This window comes from Cariama cristata, unplaced genomic scaffold (genome assembly GCF_000690535.1).
Source record: "Cariama cristata isolate BGI_N322 unplaced genomic scaffold, ASM69053v1 scaffold5042, whole genome shotgun sequence".
Lineage (NCBI taxonomy): Eukaryota > Metazoa > Chordata > Aves > Cariamiformes > Cariamidae > Cariama > Cariama cristata.
This window is the reverse complement of record NW_009601960.1, coordinates 18988-44692: the sequence shown is the minus strand read 5'-3', so window position 1 is coordinate 44692 and position 25705 is coordinate 18988. Positions and strand designations below refer to the sequence as shown.

At 43.6% G+C, this 25705-nt stretch overlaps 1 protein-coding gene across 1 annotated transcript in view; it reads right to left on the bottom strand.

Moving 5' to 3' along the window:
* The window catches only part of TMC2 (transmembrane channel-like 2), an 18416-nt gene extending 6291 nt beyond the window's left edge, over window positions 1–12125 (bottom strand). Inside the window, exons 1-9 of the mRNA XM_009710636.1 lie at window positions 12029–12125; window positions 11554–11601; window positions 9234–9567; window positions 8328–8480; window positions 6062–6152; window positions 5059–5140; window positions 4656–4762; window positions 2795–2893; window positions 153–295 (exon numbers count right to left, since the gene is read on the bottom strand). Of these exons, the coding sequence (XP_009708938.1) occupies window positions 153–295; window positions 2795–2893; window positions 4656–4762; window positions 5059–5140; window positions 6062–6152; window positions 8328–8480; window positions 9234–9567; window positions 11554–11601; window positions 12029–12125 (1154 nt within the window). The remainder of the gene's footprint in view (window positions 1–152; window positions 296–2794; window positions 2894–4655; window positions 4763–5058; window positions 5141–6061; window positions 6153–8327; window positions 8481–9233; window positions 9568–11553; window positions 11602–12028) is intronic.
* Window positions 12126–25705: the final 13580 nt, after the last annotated feature.

Below are 25705 nucleotides of genomic sequence, written 5' to 3'. Positions count from 1 at the left end.
CAACGGCAGCCCGCCGTCCCTCCCGCCCCCCCGCTCCCCCAGCCGTTCTGCCGAGGCTGGACCGAGCTGTGAGCTGTGCCCATGGAGGGGAACCCAGCTGCGAGACACATCTCGGTGGATTTTGCAGAGAGGGCAATGCCAGCCGTACTTACGATCTTATAACAACCATCAGGCTGTAGCCGAATACGCTGATGCCAACCATGAAATATGCCATTGGTAGCCTGTATTTTAACCAGCCAATTGTCCGCTGGTTGTCATAATAGCCGTAAAAGAGTGCTGAGTATTTGATGTACCCCTGGAGGAAAAGCAAAAGGAAACCTTTGTGTAAGCTGTGCAGCTTTTCTTCCGCAGGAAAGAGGTTTGTGGTGAAAACTGAAGATTTAAAACAAGGAAAATTAACTTGGAAAAATTTTTAGTGTCTCATTCTTGGCTGTTTGCTGCCCTGTCACTTTTGAGAGCCATCCTCCTAAAAGCTTATCCTCCTAAGAGAGGGGAGAAGAGGGAGGGCACATCAGAGGATACTGGCTCAAAACTAAAATGTAGTTTTTATCCATCACTGTTTCATCCCTCCCAGAAACACCTCCTTATTGCTCTCTGTGGCTGTAGCCCACCTGCTTCTCTAAGCCAGTATCAAACGCTCAGATTTTGTAGAAATTCTGTAGCAAAGGGATTTCCCATAATGATACGAAACTTTTCCTTTCAGCTAGGAGGCAGCTGATGCTCGGTACCCTGCAGATTTAGTTCCTTTTACTGGCTACCACCTGCAGAGCAAATATAACTAAAGACTGAAATCAAAGCATTACTTCCCTGTGGAAAGCAGAGTTCAGATACAATATCAACCATGTTGTCTCAAGTAGATCTATTTTTTGCTGTACAAACTGTTGGGCATTCAACGAGTGTGAAGATCTCCTAATCTGCATTAGCAATCTCTCCCTATTTTTCTGTCATATCTCATCCAAGTTGATGTGTATCAGTGCATATTATACTTCTCTGGTTTTTGCCTGTTGTCTTTCAGCTCATAAGTTGTGTGGTTAATCAGTCTGGCTGCGATAGTTGAGCAAGCTCCCCTCTGATCAATCCTTTGGAAAGACCAAAATTGAGACATGAAGCTCAATCAGAGGCTGTGTGATGGATCTTCTTTAGAGACATTGAGTAAGAATAATTTACATGACCTCTGGAGGTCATCTAGTCAAGCCCCCTGCTCAAAGCAGAGCCAGTTTCACAATTAAATGCTCTGGCTCAGGGCTATGTCCAACTGAGTTTTGGAAATCTCCAAGGATGGAGATCGCACAACATTTCTGGGCCCCTCTTCCAGTGTTTGACCACCTTAATTTAATCAATGGGACTAAGCTCCCCCTAAAGTGGTAGGTTTTTCATTCCTAACCTAATATAAAGCTTCGGTATCCCTGGGTGCCACATTACCTGCGTGTTTGCCCTGCGCAAGGTGCAGTGCCACGGCTACAGGACAACTCTGCACGTTTCTGCCAGTGCTGCCGAGCCACCTGGGAAAATGCAGCAAGCTTGCAGCTGGCATGCCGCGGCATAGCTTCTTGAGGCTTGTAATGGTGGTGGTGTAATGAAAAAACCCTCATAAAATATAAAGATAATGTTCCTGGAAGGTGCTAGTGAAGTTTTTTTCCTCAGGTTGTAAACCCAAACCTTTGTCTTTTTGATTCATCAAATGATGGGGACTGAAAAATTAGTTTCTCTGCTCACATCATCCAGTATGTTCTTTAAACTCTGTGAGACATGGCATGTGGTGTCCAAGTGAGATTTATTCCTTTCTACTCCTCTAGAAATCCATGATGTGACATCCTTGCTGCCAAAGCACGCATTTCCCCGGCTCCTCTCTTGAAATGTATTTTTCAGGATCACGGTATTGACTCTTCATTTTATGCCTGCTCTGAAATACGTTTCCCCATTGCACCTCTCCTGTGGAGCATGCTGCAATAAGCATCTATTCATTTTTCAAAGGGCAAGCCTCTGTGAAGGGCTTAATTTGACATCTTCTGGCTGCAGAGGGTATAGGTGTACGTTGTTGCCCCATATCTGGAGACTGCTTCTCCAGCTTGCGTGATTGCTCCCTGGTGTCAAGCAGGGATAGGACGAGAGTAATTTATTGGGTGTTTTTTCCTCTGAAAAAGGATCTTTTTTTTTTGCCTGAGCTCACAAGGCAACTCTGTGAACCAAGCTCATCACTCGGTAGTTTACACAGTCACCTGCTTCTACTAATGCTTATAGAAAAAACGAACTTTGGCTTCTTGTGCTTCATGAAGAAAAAACCTGTGTAGATAAAAGGGCATAGGGTGCCTAAATCTGCTTTAACTTCCTTCAGTGTGGATATAGTCCACTGGCCTTAGTGGATTTTACTTTGTCCTGTGCACCTCATTGACCCCAGACAGACGTTTCGGGTGGTGTTAGCTAGCCGTGTTTGGATATGATGTGTCCCCTTTGGATAAAAGTGCGTCTGCTTTGTTCCTGCAAACCCAAGGAACACACGTGTGTGTGTGTTTGTCTGTATACGCATACACGTGTGACACACGCCAGCCAGCACATTTTTGTGTGGAAGTGGTTCAAATCCATATCCAGGTGCCTGCATGTGCACATGCTGTGTTGGCCAGAAATCTCTGGAGCTTCACAAAGATTTCAGGCGGCAGGTGTCTTCATCTTCTGGAAGAAATAGGTGCATTGCTGGTTTATCCTGGAACAGGTTCATTCCTGTAGCACCACTAACTTCTGAAGGGTTTTAGGAGGTATTCGACTGATCTCTTGTGATTAAAGCTCCTGTGCTTACCTCAAAATCCCAAAGAACTGAAAAATCCATAGCTGTTGCTTGTTCAGCCCGGGGTACAGTTTTCCTTGGCATGCTCCCATATGGCATTCCCATCAGGACCTGGTGAACATTAATAGTAGTGATGCATGTATAGTGTAACACACTGTACAGATTTTTGCAGTTTTTTTTGTTAATGAATCCCTTTGGTTTCCTTTTGGTTGGTTTTCCTTTTGTTGATTTTAATATGTATTTTATTTCTTAATACCAAAGCAGCAGTTTAAAATATTTAGAATTAATTTCACCCAAATAACCAGAGGACTTCCCTTTCCCTGGTAATATCCATTGTACAGGAAGTATTTAGCCAAGGAACTGTACCCCTCAATGAAATGCTGCAGTTTAAATGTCCTTAGTTTGGCAAGAAGTTCTTTGCTTGAACTTCATGGGTCTAATGCAATAAAGGGATTAGCTTTATCTGTTTATGCAGGACTCCTCCTTTGAGAGAAGTCAAGAGCACCGGGGAAAGTTTGCAGTGTATTTTGTATTATACAGTCTTGAATTGAAAAATGACCTCAAGGTGATGTGAAGGGCAGTTAGGTTTGGGCAAAAAGTGTATGACAAAATGATGCAAAGAACAGTTTTCATGGCCCAGCCTGTGCTGATGACACCATTCGAAGCAAGTCTTGCAGCAAGTCCAGCAGCTATTGAAGTCCAGACAGAGAACATCAAAGGCTATGGAGAGTCAATAATATATTTACAAGCAGACTCTGACTGGTGCTTATACCAAAATATCTCATTAGCATTCATAGCCTAGGAAGGTCCTAGCATGTAATCTATCACTTATTTTTAAGACTAATTAATTTCAAAATCATTTATGATTAAATGTTTATTGCCCAGCTTCTCTCCATATCATAACAGCTCAGTAGGCAATGAGTAACGGTATGTGTACTTTAAAGACGAAAGCTGTTTAGTCTTCTACCATATGCATAGTTCCTAACAAAATACATTTGTATTGTTCATTGCTAATGGTTATGTCTCTTCATCCTGGGAGGAAAGAGAGCTTTCACTTTCGATAGTGTGAGCAACCACATTAAGGAGAACAAAAGCACAGTCCTCAGGAGAGACTCTGCTGCGATTTTGCTCCATAAAAATCTGCATTGAACAGAACAGATGACATTGTCTGTGGATTGCAGAGCCTTTAAAGACTGCACTGAGTAATGTAGCTGGAGCTGTAATGGCTACATCAAAACATTCTTCAATAAACGATCATATAAAGTTGGCAATTAAATCCTTTTCCTTCTCCAAGAACAGCAAGAAATAGAAAAACCAAAAATAAAACTTTTCCCTGTGAATCATCTTAATTAGAAGTACAGAAAAGAGATATTTCCCAAGCAAATGTTAGTTGGCAAAGTGCTGGGAAATTGTTTGTTTCTTCCCTCGACGGCTCCTGCTGCAGAGCTGTGCCATGGCTGCTGCCCCGGGACCGTGCTCCTCAAAGGGCCCAAAACAAGGACTTTCTTAATCACTTTCAGAGCACAGTCTATTTCTTATGGCTTTTACGGACCTGAGCTCATACTAAGATTCATAGGTCATGTTTTTCACTTTAGTCAAAATGTAAAACTAGTCTTAAATTAGGTTTTTGAGCTCCTGTTTTAGCTGCTGGATGGTCAGGGTCTTTGATAGCATTTTAGGTCTCCCAGTTTCAATCTGACTTTTGCTCCTGTGTCAGTAACAGCCTTGCAAGTTGTTCTTTGTAAATAGTTGTCCTTATACATTTCATTTTTCTAAAGCACCACCTGTTACAAGACAATTGTTTGTGCTATCAGTCTCATGTTTGTGTTCAGCAACAAGCAAGGTATTACGGAAAGAAGAATTAAGCACTTACCTCTGGAATTATAACCAGTCCAAATATTAACCCAAAAAGGACAAGATTTACTCCATACATCCACCGCAGAAATATGAAGTAGGAAGCAACCGAGGAGCCAAAGTGACCTTAAACCAGAAGACACCTCCTGGTTAGGAGTTTAGGAGGGTTAAACTGTCCTCAGCAAGACCTGGACCCTGTTACCCTCAGGTCTCCCCAGTGTGTTGCCCAAGACCCTCCCGAAAGTCCCCCCCGCTGATGGAGACAGCAGAGGCCAGAGGTGCGCGGGATTCGTGCTCCTCATTTGGCACCAGGGCCCAGGGCAAGCAGAGACTGGGGACCAGGGAGCTGGAGCACCGTTTGGATGAAGGCAAAGCTGTCTTACAAAACGTCTCACTGCCACCGCACAGCAACTTCCACTTACTCTCCACTTCCTTTATCTTCATCTCCCAGGGTATGCACTGGGTTTTAAAATTGTCAAAGTCTCTCTTAAATTTCACCCATTTCTGAAACAAGACAACATCGCAGTGAGCAGAGAGATGCGAAGAGGGAGGCTGCTTCGCCTGTGGGGCTTTCGAATGTCAGGGTTTGGTAGCATTGCTAGGAGAGGGTGTAAAGTCCAAAGCAAAAACTCTGGTCTGGGTCTGATCTTTTGGACTACTTTGGAAATTACCTTCAATCCAAAAGCCCCCCACCCCCAAGTGTTCACATTCATCATCTGAGTTTTAACCTTCCCAGGCTTTTGGAAAGCTGCAGTTGTGCTATGAGTTTACCATATTATATAGGGATGGAAAATTCAGACCTAGCTTTGGATTTAAAGAATTGATGCAGAACCAACTCTATTTAAAACAGAATTTAATTTGATCAAATACTGAGCTTGAATCCTCCCTCATCAGATGAGCAGCTAAACTCCCATTGATTTAATCGTCTCATGCCTGGCTCCATTTTTCACTTCTCCATATAATCTCCATGACAAAATGCAACTTGGCTACCAACTTCAGTCTTAAAATACAGTCATCATTCTCCCTGTTACCTCCTCATTACTGGGGAAGATTAAATTTTACAGGAGTCCATGGGCCAGTGCAAGAGTTTGGCATGGCCTCTCTCCTCTTTAGAGGCACTTTGTCTCACAGATCAAGGTTTTGGAGATTGCAACCAGAAAGCCATGGTTTTCACTGCTCCTGAAAACCCTCTCTTGCTCCAGGGAAGGTTGCAATGAGATCCAGGTGGGGGGAAATTTCCCACTGTTCTTTCTGTAATAGTCATAAATTTGAAGCTGGCTAGTATTTTTCTGAATGCGGGCAGGAAGTTTTTTTCTGATTTCCTGGTGTCTCTTTTGCCAAGTACAGGTTAATAAACTCAGCCAAAAATGTGCTGGATACATAACCAGGTATCCAACTTTTCCCTGACATTATTGCAGCACTTACCTTTGCCATCATCATCTTATACGCGTACAACTTTTTGCCCTTCCCTTTTCCCAGGGCTCCTTCAAACTTCTCTACAAAAGCTTGTGCCTCCCTGATTGGAAAATAGACAAGCAGGTTATTGAAACAGCAAAGGGGTCTTTAGCTTTTCACCTCTGCTTTCACCAGTGGGAAAGCTGCCACGCTCTTGTGAAGGTGGGCATTGGGTCTCTCTCCAAACCCCACGCTGCATCTGGGGCTCTGGCTGCTGTCTGCTGGTGGTGGTGCTGTGCCATGTGGAGCTCACATGCCCACCCAGGGCTAGCTAATAGGTCCCCAAAGCACTCATGTTCATGCAGAGATGTGTCCCAAATCTTGTCGCACACTTCTCCCTGGGTGTAGACCAAAAGCCCGCCTGCTCCTGTAGCTCCAGAGCTCTCCTGCCCTGGCATGCCGGCTGTAACTTCTCTCTCCTTGTGCATTGGTCAAGAAGGAAATAACATTGTCTAGTGAAACAAACTCCAAGAGGATGCAGAATTTCCCTTCACGAACCGCTCCCTGGATAAATATCAGAGATGTGCAACTGGCCCAACAGGTTAATCTCAGCGCCAGAGAAATGAGTGTACGCTAGTCAGGAGTAAAATCAAGCTGCAAACTGAAATCAGTTTTTGAATAGGATTTCTAAGGGAAATACAGAGAAAAGAACCTAGGTAGATGCTGTTAGAGTATGCTGAATTTGTGAATAAAATTATATCGTATATCTGTGTTGCTAATACATCATGAGATTAAATTTCAGGGGTTGGGAGTTCTTTTGCAATCCTAAGCCTGTGGGAAAACCAGACTTCTACTTGCATTCTACATGCATGGTAGAAGTAGTTGGTTAGTTCAGCCTGTAACCTTGGGAAAATCACCTGCAACTTTATTTGCAAACCTAAAGTGAGATTTCTAAGTCTTGAACATACTGTTTCACTCTCTTTGTATTTCACATTCCTCATCTGTGCAATGGGGCTAATAATTTTTTGTCTTAGGGTTGACTTTGTGCAGCCAAAATAACTAATGAATGTACAACACTTTGAGAGCCTTTCTGGAGACCCCTGCACAAGCAATGCAACAATTTTGTTTAGGTTCATTAGCAGATGGTAACGATTGCCATGGTTCAGGGATAAGATGAAGAGATGGAGGTGCATTATCAGGCATGACCCTAGGCAGAATTTTAGCCAGCATCCTACACCAAAGAGAAAATATGTCAGAAATAATACTGTTTTGCTTTTTTTTTTCTTTTCTTGCAGAACTTTGAACTTTTAGGGTCATAAGATTTTATTTGTAATGAGCTCAGGCTTGTAGCATGCCTGTGAGATAGAAAAGCTGCTTTAATACAGCTTCCCTGTACAGATCTTTACCCAGGTTTTTAGAAATAATTGGCAGTATTCAAGGCTCCTGATTTTAATGGAGGATGGAGCAGGTCTTGGCCTTCAGGATGTAAAAGAGAGAAGCAGAGACACACGGTGACTGCCAGCCTTCCCAGCCCGGTCACTGCATCTCTGAGCAAACATGGGGGGGGGCATCACTACTTCCCATCGGGTTGTGCATGCCTTGCAACAGTATTTTGAATGCTCTCCTGGTAGAAAGGGGTTTCAGAGGGTTTTTAACCAGTACAGCCGAGATTTGAATCATTGCCTCGATATGGGAATGGTTTATTATGCGCCGTTCCCTGTTGACCTGTGGGTTTTGATTTCCCTGGTCTGCCCTGCCCCACTGCCCCCCATTGCCCTGCACTGAGGGATCTTTGCAGGTGCCCAAGTTGTTCCCACTTTCAGCGTAGGCTGGGTGGCAATATCATCTTTTCTCCATAAACCTCTGCAAATAATACAGCATATTTTCTAAGCAGCCCTGTCTCAGGAGTGTGAAGTAACATGGCACTTTGCTGCTCTGATTTCTCTCTGACAATGGGCATGAATAAGCAAACCAGGGCACAGAGTTTGCTTTAACAAGTAGCCTGACAGTAGTGAGTCATTTGATTTTAAATACATGGGTAGAATGACCTGGCCATGGGTATCAGTTGAACAGATTTGCACCTTGTCCGTTCTTTGGTTACAGAGGCTGAAAATCAAATTCCACATTTTAACTCCGATCATTTAAACCCCGACAGGCTGGCCAGGCTCTGCCGGTCGCTTTTTCTGAGACTGGGGTGTTACGTTAGCAGAGACATATATGCAATTTCTAGGAAGGCAAAGTGCATCTGACAGTCAGCAAAGACCCCACAGATGTGGGTTCCCGGTGTGGTGAGTACCTGAGCACCGAGAGCTTCTTCACCATCCTCCAGGGCTTGTTCCTCATGGTGGAAATCAGTTTTTTCTTTTGCTCCACCTGCTCCATCAGCATTGCAAGCTCTTCCTCTGACAGCGACTCCTCATCAGATGAGTTGGAAGAAGCAGAGGAAGTACTGGGAGAGACACAAAATAAAGGGCACAAAATAGAAAAACTTGCAGGAGTTAGAGGGAAGGTCTTGCTTGGGGTGGGCACAGCGCTGCTGGCCCCCAAAGATCCCACTCTGATGTGGGCATAGTGCCTTGCCATCCCCTGGCTCGGTGCAACGCCAGCGTGGCCCCTTTGTGCTCAGGCCAAGGCTACTTCCAGCCAGGATAATGAAGAGGCGATTGCACTGCACCATAACCAGCCCGACATCGCGCTCTGGACCACGCTTCAGCTACAGAAGCGTTGCCTAGGGCTACAGCTGGCTCTGGAGGAATGTTTTTCACACCTTCAGAAGGAAATAGAAGATATGGGGAGAAGTAGAGGGTTGGGATGAGGAAGAGATATGAAAACATGAGGGATCCACTTTAACCTAAATGTTTCCACAAACCAACCGAAAAAATGTGCCCATATTCGAGTCACTCAAGCTGTCTTGTCTAAGCGTGCTTTTCTAGCCGCAGCTGCAGGCGCTAGGAGTCCACTACATACATGGACCTGGTCTTGGCTGAGAAATGATGACAGCAGAAGAGCTTGGAAACAGTTTGGTTGTGTGGCATTTTGCACTACTGCTTTCCACTTTCGGGAGAGCAGTAACTTATTTGCAGGCTATTGAGTAACGTATTTGCAAGCTATTGGTTTTGCAGTTCTGACCCATGCGCCACTGGCATGTCGATACCGCTGCCAGTCTGACACAAGGCACTATACTCAGGGATAGTTTAATTACCTGTTTTTCCTGTCTGTCTTCTGTTTGTTCTCCCCCTCCTTTCCTTTCTTGTTTGTTTTCTTTTCTTTGTTTTCTGATTCCTTTTGATCTTTGGTAGGAGCCTTTTTGCCTCCCTCTCGCTGCCGGCTTCCTTCCTCTCCTGCCTTTTTTCCATCGCTGTTTTTTCTTTGGTAGTTTTTTCTCTTAGAAGCTCTGTTTTGTTGGCTACAACTGTCTTCCTCTTGGCTCTCGTCTTCTTCCTTGTCTTTCTCTTGCTTTTTCCTTTCAAGTCTGCTTGCTCTGCCAGTTTCCCTGAGGGGCTGTTTCTTAGGAGTCTTGTCCTTTACTTCATCTTCTGCAAGGGATAAAAACCAAGTACATTGGGAAGTCCGTGCTGGCAAAATAAGGATTAATCAGAAAAGCGCAGGGAGCCAGGATGCCTGATGCAAATGCTAGTGAAGTCAAACAGCAGATGCCTGTTGACCTCGGTGGGCTTTGCATTAAGCCCCGTCCAAGAACCACGTCCAATTCTGAAGAATTTTGCTGCCATTTGAGATAGTACATCTCATTTTGGCACATCAGTGATTTATATGTGACCATAAGAAAATTGGAAATTAGTTACAAATGCAAAAGCCCATCCGTCAGAGAGCACAGACAGATGTCTTCCCAATTGGTAAAGACACCAGAGCAACGGAAACAGAAATTGCAGTTGGTTATACAGTATGTAGTTTCCTTGTTGGTGCAATGTCCTTGAAAGATGTTTACTTTTCAAGGCTGGGGATGGAGGTCCTCTATTTATAGAGAGAAAAGGTACAGCTTAGGCAGCACCTGGTTTTGTTTCTCTGAGTTTTCTTTTATATAGGAAGGTCTATATCCAGAGAAGAAAAAACTCAGATGATGTCTGATGCACATTTCATTCTTACTGGCATTGCAAGCTAAAACCCTCTTTTGTTCAGAAGTCAGAAGTGCTTCCAGTTTGAAGCATTGAAATGGAGTATGATTTAATTGGAGAATATTATGGAAAGGGGAAAAAAACATTAAAAAACCTCAAGCCCCTCTATCTGTTTTACCACCAAGTACATTAAAATCAATAGTAAGTTTTCCTGAGTCTTTTGGCTTCTAATTTTCCAACATTTCTGGCTGATGAAAATAAAGTGTTCAAACAAAGAAACAAAAAATTTGTAATTTTGGTATTGATTTTTTTTTTTCCCCAGGGTTGGAGAAATTTAAATGGAAGAAGGAAATTGTGCTGGAATGGGATCCAGAGTGAAAAATGTGCAGCCTAAAAGATGAGGAAAATAAAAGCAAAAAGAATTTGAGTATTTGCATTTTTGTTTTGGTGAAAAGTTAGAAATTAATTAGTTTTTGCTTGCTAGTGGTAAAAAATTCATAGGTGGTGGTTGTCACACTTGTCACTGGGAATGAGAAGGAGCTTTCAACTCATTTCTCAGGAGCCATTAGGTAGGTTTCAGTTACTACGTAATGGTTCATCTCAGCTGAATTTCAGTTAGTGATCTAGTCAAAGGACCACCTACACTCTTTGGGAAAATATTGCTTTTGGGCAGCCAACTATCATGGTTTTCATTTGCAGCCTATGAAATATTAGGTTAAATGTGGACCATTCATTTGTTACTTTTATCTTATTGCCTTGTTTGCTTGTATGGAAAAGGTGGATATGATTAAAAAAAACAACCACCCAGTCATTTGCTAATTACTTTCTCATATTTTATGGATCATACAGACATGGATGTGAATCATTTTTGCAGTAGCATCTACATTCATTTCACTTATCCAGTGCTGTTATGATCTTATCTCTTAGCTAACTCTATTTAGTGTTATAATCTTACCACTTGGCTATTTCTCTTTATTTACTATACGTACAGGGTTAAAGCCGTTTTTAGTCCTGTCACTGGCTCTTCCTGATTTTCCTCACAGCCATCAATCTGCCTCCAATCCATGATTAACCAAAATACCCGTGTGTTATGGTCTAAGCAAGCATTACAGGGGCTGCAACCAGGACCTTGGTGCGGTGCAAAGCAGTCCCAGCCCTACATAGGCTGGTGCGTTACTGCAACGCCTGGTTTACTAGGGATGACTGCCAAGGGACGTGGGCTCTGACAGCCTCCTGCTCTAGGAGCATGGATGAAAGGGGACAGGCTGCTTAAGAATGGGGGTTTACATATCGCTATTGTAAGTCAAACCTCAACGGAAAAATCTGCTTGCTTACAAGTAGCTCGTGAAACGGTTCCTGTTGTAGAGCGAGTCACAAGCCAGAGAGAAAAAGAAAAGGTATCACCTCTTGTATTTTAAACAAGACCACATTTTTTAATCTCTACATTACCTTCACTCTCTGTGTCACTTTCGACTTGTCCATCAATCTCTATTCCGGCTGCAAGACAAAGAACAAAGTGTAATTGCATTTGTTGCTGGGATTTACACACATGATGCTTTACACAGCTAGCCCTTAAGTGCCAGCTGAGCTTGACAGAATGTCCCTTATTGATTATACATTATATTCTTTTCCTACAGGGATACTTTTAATATTTACTTTAGTTTGGCAGATTGGCAAAAGTTCCCTGCGTGAGCAAACTGAAATTGCATGATCTTTGAGAGACGCAAAATGGTGTGCTTAGAAAGTCCCGAGACATTTTGTCAAGTATTTGGCAGCATCCAAACTAAAATGATCTCGTAATGATACCAACCATCTTCCATGATGACCTGTAAAGCACATTTCTTTTTCTTCCCCATTACAGCCTCCTGTCTTTTGCACAAACACTGTAGCTGCTGTGCTGCGGACGCACACGCCAATCATATACGGGTTACTCGCTCTTCCAGTGTCCATGTGCTTGTCTCCTTGGCATTGCAGACAGACGGGCACATCCAGCCGTCGGTGACCTCTTGCTTGCCAGCCATGTGGACAGGGGAGGGCAAGGAGGGATGGGAGAGGCTGGGAATACCCAGGCTCTGCCTCAGCCCACCCAAATGCTTTCTCTTCTGCTGCCTTCTCCCTGTGAAAAAAGCACCTGTCGGCATTACATTGCATTTCATTATTTAAACATGAAGGAAAGCCCTTTGGTGGATACTTGGGGGTATCATATGAAACACAGACACAAGTCATGTCTGGTTGTGACATAAGCATGTGGCTCGAGGCTTTGAAAGGATCAATTTTCTTAATGCCATATTCTTTACTGACCTGCGTCAATCTGTGTAACCCTGTTAGTCATTCTGCACCTTATTAAACCTCTCAGTTGGTGCTCCTTGGAGCACAGCTGTAGGTCGCCTTTTGTCCTCCATGCGTGTCCTTTGTAGGGGACTCATAAGCTAATAGATGCAGCGAGGAGTCAGGAGTCAGGACACTGGGATCTCTTTCCTTTGCTCCTCCATTCTATGTGACCTTTGCATACTCATTGCACTTGCTGGTAAAATCGGATAGATTTTCCTTCTAGGTGCTCTGAGGCTTGATTAATTAATGTGAGACCCTCATTCGGAAGGTCCTTTAGTACCGCAAAGTATTGTATTGCACACTGGAGCTTGCAGTCTTTCGATGGGCCAAGAATAGGTTTGTCTGAGCAATCTCTGGTGTAAAACCTGCAGCACCTGCCCCAGCTGTAGCTTCCTCGGAGAGCTGGTGCATCCCCAGCGCAGGGTTTCTCCTGCAGGCATGCGGATTGTGCAGGAACAGTTTCCCAAGAGGAAAGCTGACCTCACGCCATCTCTGAAATCTGCTGTGGACCCCCAGCTCACGCAGGTGTCCCTTGGGGGAGCTGGCGTGGTGACAGTACACAAAGACTTTTTTTGCAAGTGTTGGCAGGAAGAGTGTTAATTCCCCGCTTCCCTCCCAAAAGAGAGGAACGTCGTGGAGATCAACTTGAGGCTGCTGCCACCATCGACTCTTGCAGATGCCTCCTGCTCCAGGTCAGGTGCAGCACCTGAGGAGGTGCCAGCCTGAATGGGAGACCCTCTGCTGCTTTTTGCTTGCTGAATTTTGGTCCAAAGGCACCTTTCAAGTATTTTAAGTCTAATCCCATGGATTGTTTGATCTGCTTTTGACTTTAGCTCAGCTCACCTGAGCTAAATACATAATGTATAGCATATGCCTGTACATTATTAACAACTCTAACAATACAGGTTTATTACACAGGACATTTTCACTGTGTATTCCCCACACCAGTGGGTCTGACTGGGGCTGAAGACAGTGGTAGCGGTTTTTGAAGGTCTTCCCAGTAAACAAGTTTCACCTATAACCCTATGTGTCAATGTGGTAGGTTGAAAAGTTGTTCCAGACATGATCACTAGGTCATTGCACTAATAGTGCTCCAGGCAAAAAGGAGAAATTCACAGTTGCTGGAGGCTACTGGAACAGTTTTTCTACAGGCTACTTCGTTTGCCTTAAGCCTCACCGCTAAGCATCTCTTTCCCAAAGAGAGGATCTAGGGACTTAATTTTCCTTGTTAAATGAAGCCAGGTTTCTGGAGAATCAGGTGGTAAGAGGCAAAAGGGGTATGGATGCCCATCACACACACACCCAGAATACTGTGCTTGGTGCTGGCACTGTTTCTGCTTCATGACACCCTTCTTCCCCACCAAGGCATACTCAGATGCTTTTTGCATGCTCAGGGTATGCTCATGTGAGCATCTCATTGCCAGAGCGGAGTGTCCTAGTTTCTGCCCCACTACGTCGTAATTCACCCATCATCTGCACGAGAGCTGGGGCAGCAGTAGGCTCCAGACCTGCTTGTGCCACTTGGCATACCCATAGGTACTGAGTACGTGATTTTTGAAAGACAACGAGGACTGCAAATTCATTTTACTACCAAAATGTGAGGCCAGGTAATACCTCTGTCTCCTGCTCCAAGTCAAAATGCCTATCTTTTGATTTTATAATCTGTTCATGGCAGTGGTGGCAAGGTGTGATATTTTCATGGCAGTCACAGGGGCCCTGGGCATCCCTTGCCGCACGGGGGGATGAGATCACCCTGCACTGTAGGAGGGGGTGATAGCTGAGAGGTCCCAGCATATGGGACAGAGCTTTTTTTTTAGTGCTCATGGGGCAACACATCGGTATGGCTGTTTAGTGGCTGAACGTATTTGCAGTAAGCTCTGTATGGATGTTGCTTTGCCCCCCTTCATCTGCACTCTCAAACATAGTAAGATTGACCGTGACAAAACTGCACTTTTACAGGCTTGGTGGCAGAATTTTACTCTTGTATAGGTAGGGACCATTATCTTTTTCACACTTACCGACTTCATTGGACTCCATACCATGGAGGTGAGGGAGGTGCATAATGGCTGGCAATTATTTCCTAATGAAGAGGGTTATTAAAGTGTCTGCCCAAGCACTTACCCTTAAGGAGAAATCCCTACATTACCTTTCAGACTCAGCCTATGGTACAACAGACCCCTTTGCATATCATCTGCTGCTCCCTTTGCCTTAAAGCCTCAGGAAAAATAAATAACTCACCCCAGCTGATGCTGTCTTCCTCCTCCAGAAGCAATGGTCCACCTGTGGCTGATGTACAGCCATGCAAGCATGGTGAGAAACCTTGGGGTCTTCATCCCTTGTGGCACACGTCCTCAGGGGGAGAGGCAGAGCCACCGTCACTTTGGAGAGGGACCAGGCAGTGCCAGCGGGTGTGATGCAGAAGACAGGCTGGGCAGGTGAGCCTCGGGAGGCCCCAGGAGTGGGGTTCAGTGCAACAAAGTGGTGTCATGCAGGCTGAGACCAAGAAAAAGTGTCTCTGTGTGTGTGCACCAAACTGATGGCAGATCCCAAAATAGCTCCATGTAGGGCTGGCCTGAGCTTGCACAGCCATACAGTGGGGAAATGCTGCCATTCTTCAGCACCAAGCACGCTGCCATCCTCAGCCTATGAGCCTAATTTTCCTAAGAGGATGAAGTGTCTTGCTGGGTTTATGATTTCTTAGGATTATGGTTCGGGGGGGATTGATGGATTAGTCTTTTACCTCTGAGTTATTCCACACAAGGTATGAATAAGTAATGCACAGCCACGAATCCAGCTATTACTTATGTAAATGTCAGACTTTGTACCCAGAGCGTGAGCAATTTATGGAGCTGTAGCACTAATTTTTTGTCCTATACTATTTAGTTTGTTTCTCCTCACATTGGTGACTAACACTATATAATTTGACAGTTTTGAGTATTAACATACAAGGACATTGGATGTCTCCCACACCTCCAAGTGTTAAATAAAAAGCAGTTGTGTTATGGAGAGAGGGTAACTGAATCCTGGAAGCACATACAACATGCTTCTAAATGCTTAATGAGCTAGTGTTTCTCCCTTTCTTGCTTTCTGATTAACATAGGGCTTTAGCTAATGAATCCATGGATTACATTTATTTAATATTCATCTCATCTATAAGTAATCTTTACTTTAGAAGGTTTTTGAGTAATAACAATAACACCTGACCTATGTGTGGATATTTTGATGAGAGCCTAATTGCAAATTGCCCAAGCCAACTTTAATGATATATCTGAGACAGATATTTAAAAGTTAGAGATCACTTCCCAACACTGACTTGGTTCTGTTGCACTGACTGTTAAAGAAAACAATTATTTTTTTTTTTTAAACCAGCATGCTCTTGATTTCCAGGGTCTCTCAGGCATGCTTCATAAAACGATTCAGCTCAGCTGTGACCCAGCCTGGGTTTAAATTTGCAAAAAAGTTTCTGACTAAGCTGTGGAAACCCAGCATGGGCTACATGTTAGTCTGAGTATATACGTATGCAGAGGTCATCCTTGCCCTCATGTCATCTCTGCAATGCTGTAGTGTTTCTCTGTACCTTGGTACAAGGGTCTGGATTGACCTCTGACAGAGCGGTGGAAATGCTCAGAAAGTAAGGACTTGTGGGCAGTGTTCACTGCAAAGACATAGGAAGACAGTCTCATTAATTTAACTTAATTTGAAAAGAAATTTCTCAGCTTTTTGCAGACTCTGAAAATAACCCTCTGGCTCCCATACAGAATGGAGGGTCTGGACTATGGCTGGAGGCAGTAAAATGGTGCCAAATACATGTCCTATGCAGTTTGTGCCCTGGGGGCATTAGTTACTTGTAAGGATGATGCAGTCCCACTGGAAGAAATTGCACAAGACTAATCTTGTGGTGTTCGGGATGCTCAACTTAGTGCCTTGCCAGCTCCTGCTTTGCCCGTGGAAATAACCTTTATCTGAATGAACCCAACCCAAGGTGGGGAGCACGAGGTCCTCGGAGGCAGAGCTATTGCTTTTTTATTTCTTTCCTGTTGTTATTTCATAGTATTCTCTCTTTGGCTTTCCCTCACCTCATGCCTCAAGGCACAGCTGGGAGTTTCCTGGGAAGGAGCGCAACAAGCTCTGTACATGTTGTTAGCCTGTGTTTTAGCTGAAGAACAATTACTGCCAGAGGGATGCTAATTCAGGTGGCCTGTCAGGAAGAATTAAACCAAAACAAAGGGAGGATGTGCACTGACAGGTCCTGGAGGTGTGCCAGCTCAGAGACATCTCTGAATGTCAGATCAATCATAGGACACAGCCCCTCAGTCTTGCACCGTTTCTTATTGAGTAGAAGCCGGTAATAATTTTTTTTTTTTTTTTAAAAAGGTGCTTATATTGGCCAGCTGTGTGAGAACAGAGCACCTCTTTAGCAGCAGCCTTGTGGGAAGCACTGCAGTTATTAAGACCCCAGCCTAAGGCAAAGAACAAGCCTGTGTCTGCCAGCTCACTGCAGTCTTCACCGACTCCATGTCTCAGGCTAAGCACATGCTTGGACTCATCCTGGATCCACGCGAGCCTGTCGGTGCTCTCCAAACGTGGCACGTAGGTGTTTGGCAGTGATGCTGGTCAGATGGTGTATGTTGCTCCTGCATCATCCCTCCCCATCTCTGCCTTTGTTGGGGACAGGCTTTGAGGGCAGGAGGCTCTTGTTCATCCAAAAAAAGGTGTGCATCACAGTCCTGTGGTCCTGGCACTGCATGAGTGACTAAGTGGCATTGGAGAAAACATTTTGATTTCTAACCAGAGACAGGAACCCCTACCCATCTCCCACACTCCTTTCAGGAAATGGAGGCTGCACAAAATTTTTTCCAGCCCACTACTCCCTTTCTGAAGAGTTAATGAAGTCCAAAAACGAAGGTCATCATGAAGTTTTCAAGGACAAGAAGAGAAAATAGAGGAATTATTAAAAAACCAAAAACATCTGGATTGATCTCCTAAAGCACGAAACTAGTCAACGCACTTGTGCAGGACTTCAGTGGAGAATGATTTTGTCATAAAGGATTTAGATGAAGAAACTTCTAGTTTAGGGAATGTACATGGAAAACCAAGAAGAGGGCAGTTTTTTCGCACAAATTTTGGAGTAGGGGGTTTCTTGGGGAGCAACGTTTTTGCTGGGCATCCTTCCTACCTTACACACCTTTTCAGCCCTATTCTGGAGGAGAAATTCCAGCATGATCCCCTGAGCTTTGTAGGAGATGCCCAGAAGGCCAGCAATGGAGGGCACAGGACGAGAGGATCAGGAGAAGAACGTCCTTCACCAGAGTTGAGCCTTTTTTGCTGCCTCCTGTCCAGCCCCTCCAGACACAGAGGGGATGGTGCTGCTGGAATTCCCTGTCTTTTGTTCTAGGTCTGAGAGGATTTCTGTGCGAAAAATGTCTTTCACTTTTGTGTAGAATCTCTTTGCCTGAAAAACAAGATTTATTTTTTTTTTAATATGGAAAGGCAGAGGGAAAGCTGCCTCACAATCCAATCACGGCAGGAGGATCTTGCATGCTTTTAACCTCGTCCTAAAATGCTCAAAGATCTCAGAGGATCTCTGCCTGCATCTACACAAGCCAGGCCCTCTGCTGCTACAAGCTCTTAAAGTTTTAGTGACTTCCACAAGGCTCTGACAAGTTACACCAGCCATGGGTTTGTGCCAAATAACCCTAAAGCTTCTGCTAGATCATGGGCTCAGTGATGCACAGGACTTTGAGGGCTCTCCCCATAAAGCACTTGCAGAGTCAGAAGGTCCCTGTGAAAGTCCCTGTTTGTGTCGGAAGAGAAGAGGTGAGAGGGTGTCTGGAAGTCACAACTGGAGTCTCTCTTTAAAATTATCTCAAGGCCCTATACAGAGTTGGTTTATATTGGAAAAAAAACCCAAAACAACAGGCTCGTGTGCCATTGTTAGAAATGTAAAGCAATATTAATGGAATACTTTGAATTATTTTTTTCTTAGGTTTTCCAGGTAAGTTTCTAAAAAGAATAAAATGCAGCATAAACCCAACATCATGGTAGTGTACAGAACTCACATAGCATGAGAGCAAGCTAAGACAGAACAGAAGCAATTTGTTTGGGGAAGAGAAATACAATGATTTGGTATCTTACAAGATTCTTTCAGTACATTTGTATCATGCCACAGTAACCTGCTTCCTCCTTTGCCTCAGCATCAGTAGTAACCAAGGAGTACCCTGAGAGATGAACAGATACGACTCACGAGAGCCATACCCCTCTTCTGCTGCTAAGAAAGCAGCATTGCTTGTGTGTAACATGTTCCTAGTGTACTCCTCGCTAGCTGAGATGTGGCGCAGGTCAGGAGCGATGTACAATCAAAATGTCTTTTGGCCCATGGACAGTTTCTCCACAGGCAGGGAGAGATGCGGTGAGGTGGTAGAAGGGGGAGCGTTTCAAGGGGATGGCATTCTTGATGTGCAAGATGGGCTGACGAAACAGGAGGGGAAGAGAAGCGGATGGCTGTCAGGTTTTCATGGCAGGGTTGGAAGGGGTGGGTGATGCTCCACGCTGGAGCCCAGTTGCGGCGCAATGGTACCTCCCTCTTCTAGCAGCCACTTTGCAGACCAAATTGCTCCATTTCAGCAGATTTACCATCTCTTCTGGCAGCAGCAGCACACTTGAAAAAGGAATGGGGACTTGCCCTGTGTGAAACTAGGTTGTTTTTTTTTCTTTTCTTCACACTGTATCTGCTTTGTCTCTCATTACTAAGTCAGCAGAGGTTTCATGAACATTTGATTCGGAAGGAAATTTGATGTGGCAGACCAAACATGGTACTGAGTTAAAATATTACATTTAATAAAAGTCCTTTATAAGCTTGCCATGACCCCCATGGGCGTTTCTAGAGAGCAGTCTCTGCCTTTGTAAAGCAGCACTGCCTTTCACACCCCAGTGACTCCCATGGTGCTGCACTCAGTTTATTAAGAGAAGATGCTCACCATGCCTATCCCTGTGCTCCACGAGTCTCGCGGGGCTGGAGCTGTAACCCAGGCTGAGTCATAACTGGCTCTTTAAGGTGGCTGCCAAACTGAAAAACTGAATGGAAAAAAATGCCACTTTGGTTAAACGCAATCTGCATTTTAAATGCAAAGATTTTCTTATTGAAACTTTTAAAAAAAAAAACAAACTAAACAGAACACAAAAGAAACCCAAACCAAGGTTTGGAGGTTTGGTTTTTCTTTTTCCATATGAAATATCATTCAATTAAAATTATGTCCTGTTGAGAAGCAAAGGGCCAAACTGGCAGAAGCGAGGATGAAGGGGAGGCGCATCCCTCCTGTTACCCAACAGGATGCCCTCCTCTTCACACAGCTCCCTGGCTTGGCCACTGCCGCCTTTTACAAGAGCCAAGTATGATTTTGCCTTCTGCCAGAATCTTTTCAAGGCTCTAATTCCCACGTGCACCACTGCACAACACTCTGCAGGGGGGCCTGTGTCAGTAGCTTCTCTTCAAGCCGGGTGACTTTCCATAGGAGGTGGGAGTGCTTTTGGGAAAACTGGGGAAAATTCTGTTTGAGGATGGCAGTGGAAATGTTTTCCAAAAGTATCACGGGAGAAGACTAATCAGAGCAGATTTATGGTTTCTGTGATTGCATCTGGGTTCAAACCGTCCAGGTTTTCAGTCTCTAGAAGATACCACGGTGCAGCCCCTTGGCCCCAAAGCCCTCCCCTCCTCTGCTTCCCTGGGTGCTAAATGGGTATTGCTGGATGGGAGAGAGATGCCCAGGGGAGATGGATGCTGTTTCCTAGCATGCTGATCAGCCAGTGGCCAAAGGATTTCTCACATCAGCCTCATCTGTGTTAAAACCTGAAATCTTTATCTGCTGCTCTCCTAGGCAGAATTGGAGCTACAGCCTCAAAAAGCAGAACAGAAGTGAAGAAAGCAAGTGAGGGTTTTGTGGGCTTAAATGTTCATCATATCCTAAATTACATGCATACTGATATGCCAGGCCTTTTGTAATATTAGTTTTATGTAAGTCCTTAATAGAACACTGTCTATATTCTGTCTCTTTTTTTAAGGACTATTACTAAACATCTTGCTATTGAAGGATATGTTTTCTTTCTTTTCTCTTTTTTAAATTTGTGTTTCTGTGTTTAACAGAATAGAGGTGGGGTTGGAATTCCCACTTGATCACAAAAGCAGATGGGAAAAATCTCTTAGGAGTATTAGCCTGAAGGATTTTACAATCACTTACCACAAATACCTTTAGGAAAAGCCCCGAACTACTGGGAGAGGGGCTGGAAGGAAATGAACTCGTTATTTCCCAGCAGGGTGAGGTGATGAGACATTCATCGCAGCTGAGCTCGGCAAGTCAGGCAGTCTGCGCAGGAGGGCTGACACTGCGATCTGAGGTCAGTAATTCAATGTAATAATAGAAAAGTATTTAGATATGGAGCTGAAGTTATGCAAGCATGTGGGGATTTATTTTCAAGCCTCTAAGTAATTCAACTGACTTCAGCCATGCCATGTAAATGCTTTATATTAGACATAGTTTCAGAAACTTGGTGAGTCTGGGTCCCTTACGAGACCCAAGGCAAGAGGTGATACCCTGTTGGTTTCTGGTGTAATTCTACTGATGCTGGAAAGATCTATAATAGAGGTACCTGGAGCTCTTGTTGGTCTGAGGAAAAAATTCTGGGGTGTCTCTCTAAATTGTTTTAATTTGCTTTCAAGATGTTTCTTTCCTTAAATGTACTACCAGTGCACTTTAGTATCAAATCACAAGGCAACAGGCCAGCATGTCTTGAGCAAATCTTGTTAGATTCTCATTCATAGCAAAACACTCCCTAAGTTCAGTGGAAACTTTTGTCATTTTGTCTCATGAACAAATTAAATATCTAGTAAGTGGCAAAGGAAGAAAATCCCCAACAAGTTATTTGTTTTTGAAGTGTTAGTTATTTCTATGCTTATTATTAAAAATGACTGTATATTATTAGATAGTGACTGAGAAAAATATAATGATGGATAAAGGCCCATCCTTTACCAGTCTAGAGTGTGTAGTTGATGTAATTGGCTTATGAAAAGTTACTGCCTTTTTCTGGGCTTTATTTAAGTCACTGAGTATCTTCTGGTGCATTTATTCCCTTTAGAAGTTTTGAGAGAAAGCTCCCTTTGTTTAGAGATGTAAGAAAAGGGTCATTTGTTACTATTATTAAGATGTGTGTGTATGTATGTACACCTGTATATATGTGACCATATATGAGTATGTGTATACACATACGTATATATGTCTTATTTTGTTGAAGGTATTACAGAGTCGGTAAATTCTGGTAGGGCTGGGTGCCATGAAACTTCTTGTCCAGTATTAAGTGTATAATGTAAAACGTATCTGCATGCTGCTTCTACCGTATGGCCAGGACAGTAGCATGCTTATATTCTTTTGAGCTTACAAATATTTATGTTGACTTCATCTTCTGCAGGGTTCCGTTTTTGAGTTGGTAAATCCAGTGTTAAAACTAAAACTGAGCTGGTATGGATGAGGTTTTTGGTATCACAATGAAACTGGATTTTTTGTGAAACTTGAAACTAAAAATTGAATGCAGGTGTGTCCAAGCAACCTTTTCCATCATCTTGGGCTGAGTTACCACCTGGGACAAATCATGATCTTCCAGCAGCTGAAGCAGATGGGGGTTAGGCTGCCAAAACTGTTTCTGGTGAATACCTAAGAAGCATTGTGATGTTCACTGGACAGATTAGCCTTAATGTTATTGCTGAGACCCTGCTGTTAAACTTGGCTCATGTGAAAGCATAACCAGGTGAAATTTATCCTGATGTTTTAAATTTTATCAAGTACATAGGCACTGGCCCAATTCTTTGGTTGCTTCTTTGATCGGAGACTTTTATGACAGACCCTTATGGCTGGGATGGGAGAAGTTGCCTGATGTAGCCTGGGTGACTGGAGTGTATCACCAAACCAACCAAATTTAACCTGGTTATTTTCTCCTTTAAAATTTTTAGGTTCAATGTAACTCTTTTTTTCACTGCCCTAAAATTTTAGGCAGTACTGAAGGGAAACATGCCTCCAAATTTTATTATTAAATCTCCTTACAGTTTTAAGAAATGTAATAATCATTACACAAAGATATCCACTTATCACACAACAAAGACTATTTCTATGTGCTTATTTGAGCCAAATTATTCTGCTATAATTAACATGATATTGACTATGATGTCTGAATCTGAGAAATATTTGTCATAGGTCCTTTAATATTTGACACTGATGGCACTTCACCTTTCCAGTGGGCTTTCACTTTTGACACCTGCCTCCCCAAGATGCTGCAAATCAGTGCTGTCTCAAAAATTTATGTATGATTTCTTGACATCATGTGGGTTTCATTACATTGTCAAGTAAAAGGAGAATCCTTGCTGCTTCTCAGTGAATACAGTGTTGAGCTGTATTACTGCACTCACTGATAACAGCAAATTGGTAATTTACTGGGAATGAAATGTCACTACCATAAAAAAAAAAAAAAATCAGAAAAATTAGATTTCTCTGTCAAGAAATTCAGATATTAAAGTGCCTATTTGAATATATTTATGCAGACCTAATGGATGCAAGGCTATAAATGCAGAGGAGAGGGAATGATTACAGCAGTAGATTTGTGTAGTTATCAATCTATAAAAATTAAACAGCCAAAGCATTTTTAAAGGAAAATCAGGATATCGTTAACAGGAGAGGAAGCTTTCAGACAAGATAAATGGAAGATAAACTGTGATATTTACCAGCTAAAAGGAGGATGCTTTTGTTCAAAACTTCAAGCCCCTCCAAAGTTGCTTGGACAGATATACACCAATTAAAGGCGTCTGTCTGTCTGTCTGTCTGTCAGAGGGACCCTCCCAGGACCCTACAGATAAAGTCCATCCTCTTTTTCACATAGCAAACTTCGTGGCTGGGTTTCTCGCCAGCAGCAGCTGCCAGGGTGGAGTTCAGGCTGTTCTTCTTCACTCCCTTGAGCTTCTTACTAGCCTGACTCAGCTGGATCCTTTTTTTATTACTACTTCTTGCAATTTTGAGGAACACAAGCAAAGACATCTATTTCAAAGAACATTAAAAAATCCTTCTTTTTGATATTCTTGTTTGTACATGGTTTTAGCAGAATGAGCTGGGTTGGAGTTAACGCTGATTTGAGTGCGGAGTAACATCAGTTTTTTTAAGAGACAGCATTAATACATCATTCTAATATATTAAAGTCCATAGTTCAGCTAGACCCTTTTGTTAATATTGGGGAAAACTATGGTCAAGCTTCCCAGCCTGAATTTAAATATGGGGGTAACACAAAAAGAATCAGTTTCGCGTATGGTCTAGAAAGTTGAGGGTATTTGTTTTCTCTCTAGGCACTGTAATACAACTGCAATATCTGCACACTTACAAGTATTGGTAAATTCACCTCCTAGCACCTTATGAAGCAGAGAAGTCACTTTATTCCCCAAAAGGAAGGAAAGCTGAAGACGGGTTTGCTGTCTTAATGGTGCCTGGGTACAGGGCAAGGGGCGGGCTGCCTTGGCCCCAGCAGCGAGGACGTGGGTTTCCGCGAGCTGGCTGGGCAGCGTTCACTCAGGGTCATCACTGTCACCTCTGATGTGGCTCGTGTCTGACTTCTGTCTTCTTTCGAGACAGTTGGCAGAAATGCACAGCCTTTTCTCTCTGGCTGCACTTTTTCTGGCTGACATGTTGAATTTTAAACAAGCTATCTGGCTCTTCCTCCAGTTTACTGTTGAGGGAGTATTTGCTGCTTGACTGTTGATGTTGTATCCTTAAAATGGAATAGAAATAATTACAGTATCCCATATTTCAATATACATGCTGTCTAGCATGCCCTGTGAGGCGCTCCTTATTCTCAGTAGAGAAAAACTGAACATCTAATCATAGTTGAGTCCATTCAATGCAAGTGCATCTTTTTCTCGGGAGAAGTTGCTACATGACACTTGCAAGTGAGAGAGAGAAAGGAGGAAATTATTGGAAAGACTCCTGCTACATCCTCATTTTCTTTCTTTGCCTCCCCAAATGTTTGAAAACAATTTATGAGGTGAAGAGATACACAAATTATTTTCTGTTATCTGTAGGTTTTGCCATATTAGGCCACAGAAAGATAATATATTGCATATATGTACCCATGTTCATATTTGTGCATGGTGCTTTAAAAAAAAAAAAAAGGAAAAAATGGCATGGTGAGGTATGGACCTTAATGGACAGACTTTTTACACTTTGTAATGGTACTAGTACTATCAATACTTTTCTGTTGTTATAGTACTGAGAAACCAAGTCGGTTGGAAGCGTGCTGTGCCAGGAGCAGAACAAAAAGTCTCTGCCCCAAAGAGATTCAGGTCGTCTTCTAGTGTGTCCTGCTTGCTTGAAAAACCCAGCCAGGGTTTTCCAGGTTTTACCTGGGAGCCATTCCTGACGGCAGGAGGGAGGGCTGCTGGCAGAGGGGAGCACAGGGTCAGCCTGGGCGGCTGCTTTTGACACAGAAGGTGGGATGGAGTTGTTAAACCTGATGTGCTGGGAGAGGAGGAGGTGGTTTGGGACCTGTAGGGAAGGTGGCAGTAATCTCACAGTAGCCAAGGCATGTGAAAATTAGCATCGTGGTTAATCGTGGTCAGGTCCGCTGCTCTAAGCTTGAGAAACTGGTCAAAACGAGAGGTAAGATTTCCTGAAAAACAGAACTAACCTAAGTCAAGACTTCTTTCAACCATCAACTGTTTTTCTGTGCTGTGCATCTTAGTCCATCACTACACTTTTGGAAGACTAGATTTCTTTAAAATCCCCCTTCATCTTTCTTATCCCAGGCATACAGACGATATGGTCTGATCTAAACTGGTTGTGCAGCCTGGACAAAGAGGTGTATCTCCATCACTACCAGTGGTTGAAAGTGAGCTGCAGTATCTGCAGGGGCGTAGGAGGAAGACTGCAGGCTGCTCTTCTGCAATACGCAGATTTCCCACGAGCACTAACTGTATCCTAGCCTTTGTCCAGATGCTGAGCTCAGGGCTAAGCTATGGACTGCTTGTGTTTAAACATCCAAGGTCACGTACAGCAAAAGCAAGCGGTGCAGATTTGGAAACAGAACATTGATCGTGCATGGGGACAAAATCATTGATGAAAACAATAGAATTGTTAGCTCCCCATGTTGGAGAGTGATGGTGGCCTGCGGGGAGCTTGCCCAGCTCGAGGGGCTGCGGGCATGATGCTGCCAGCACAGGACTGGGGACCCTTCGCAGAGGGAAGAAGGC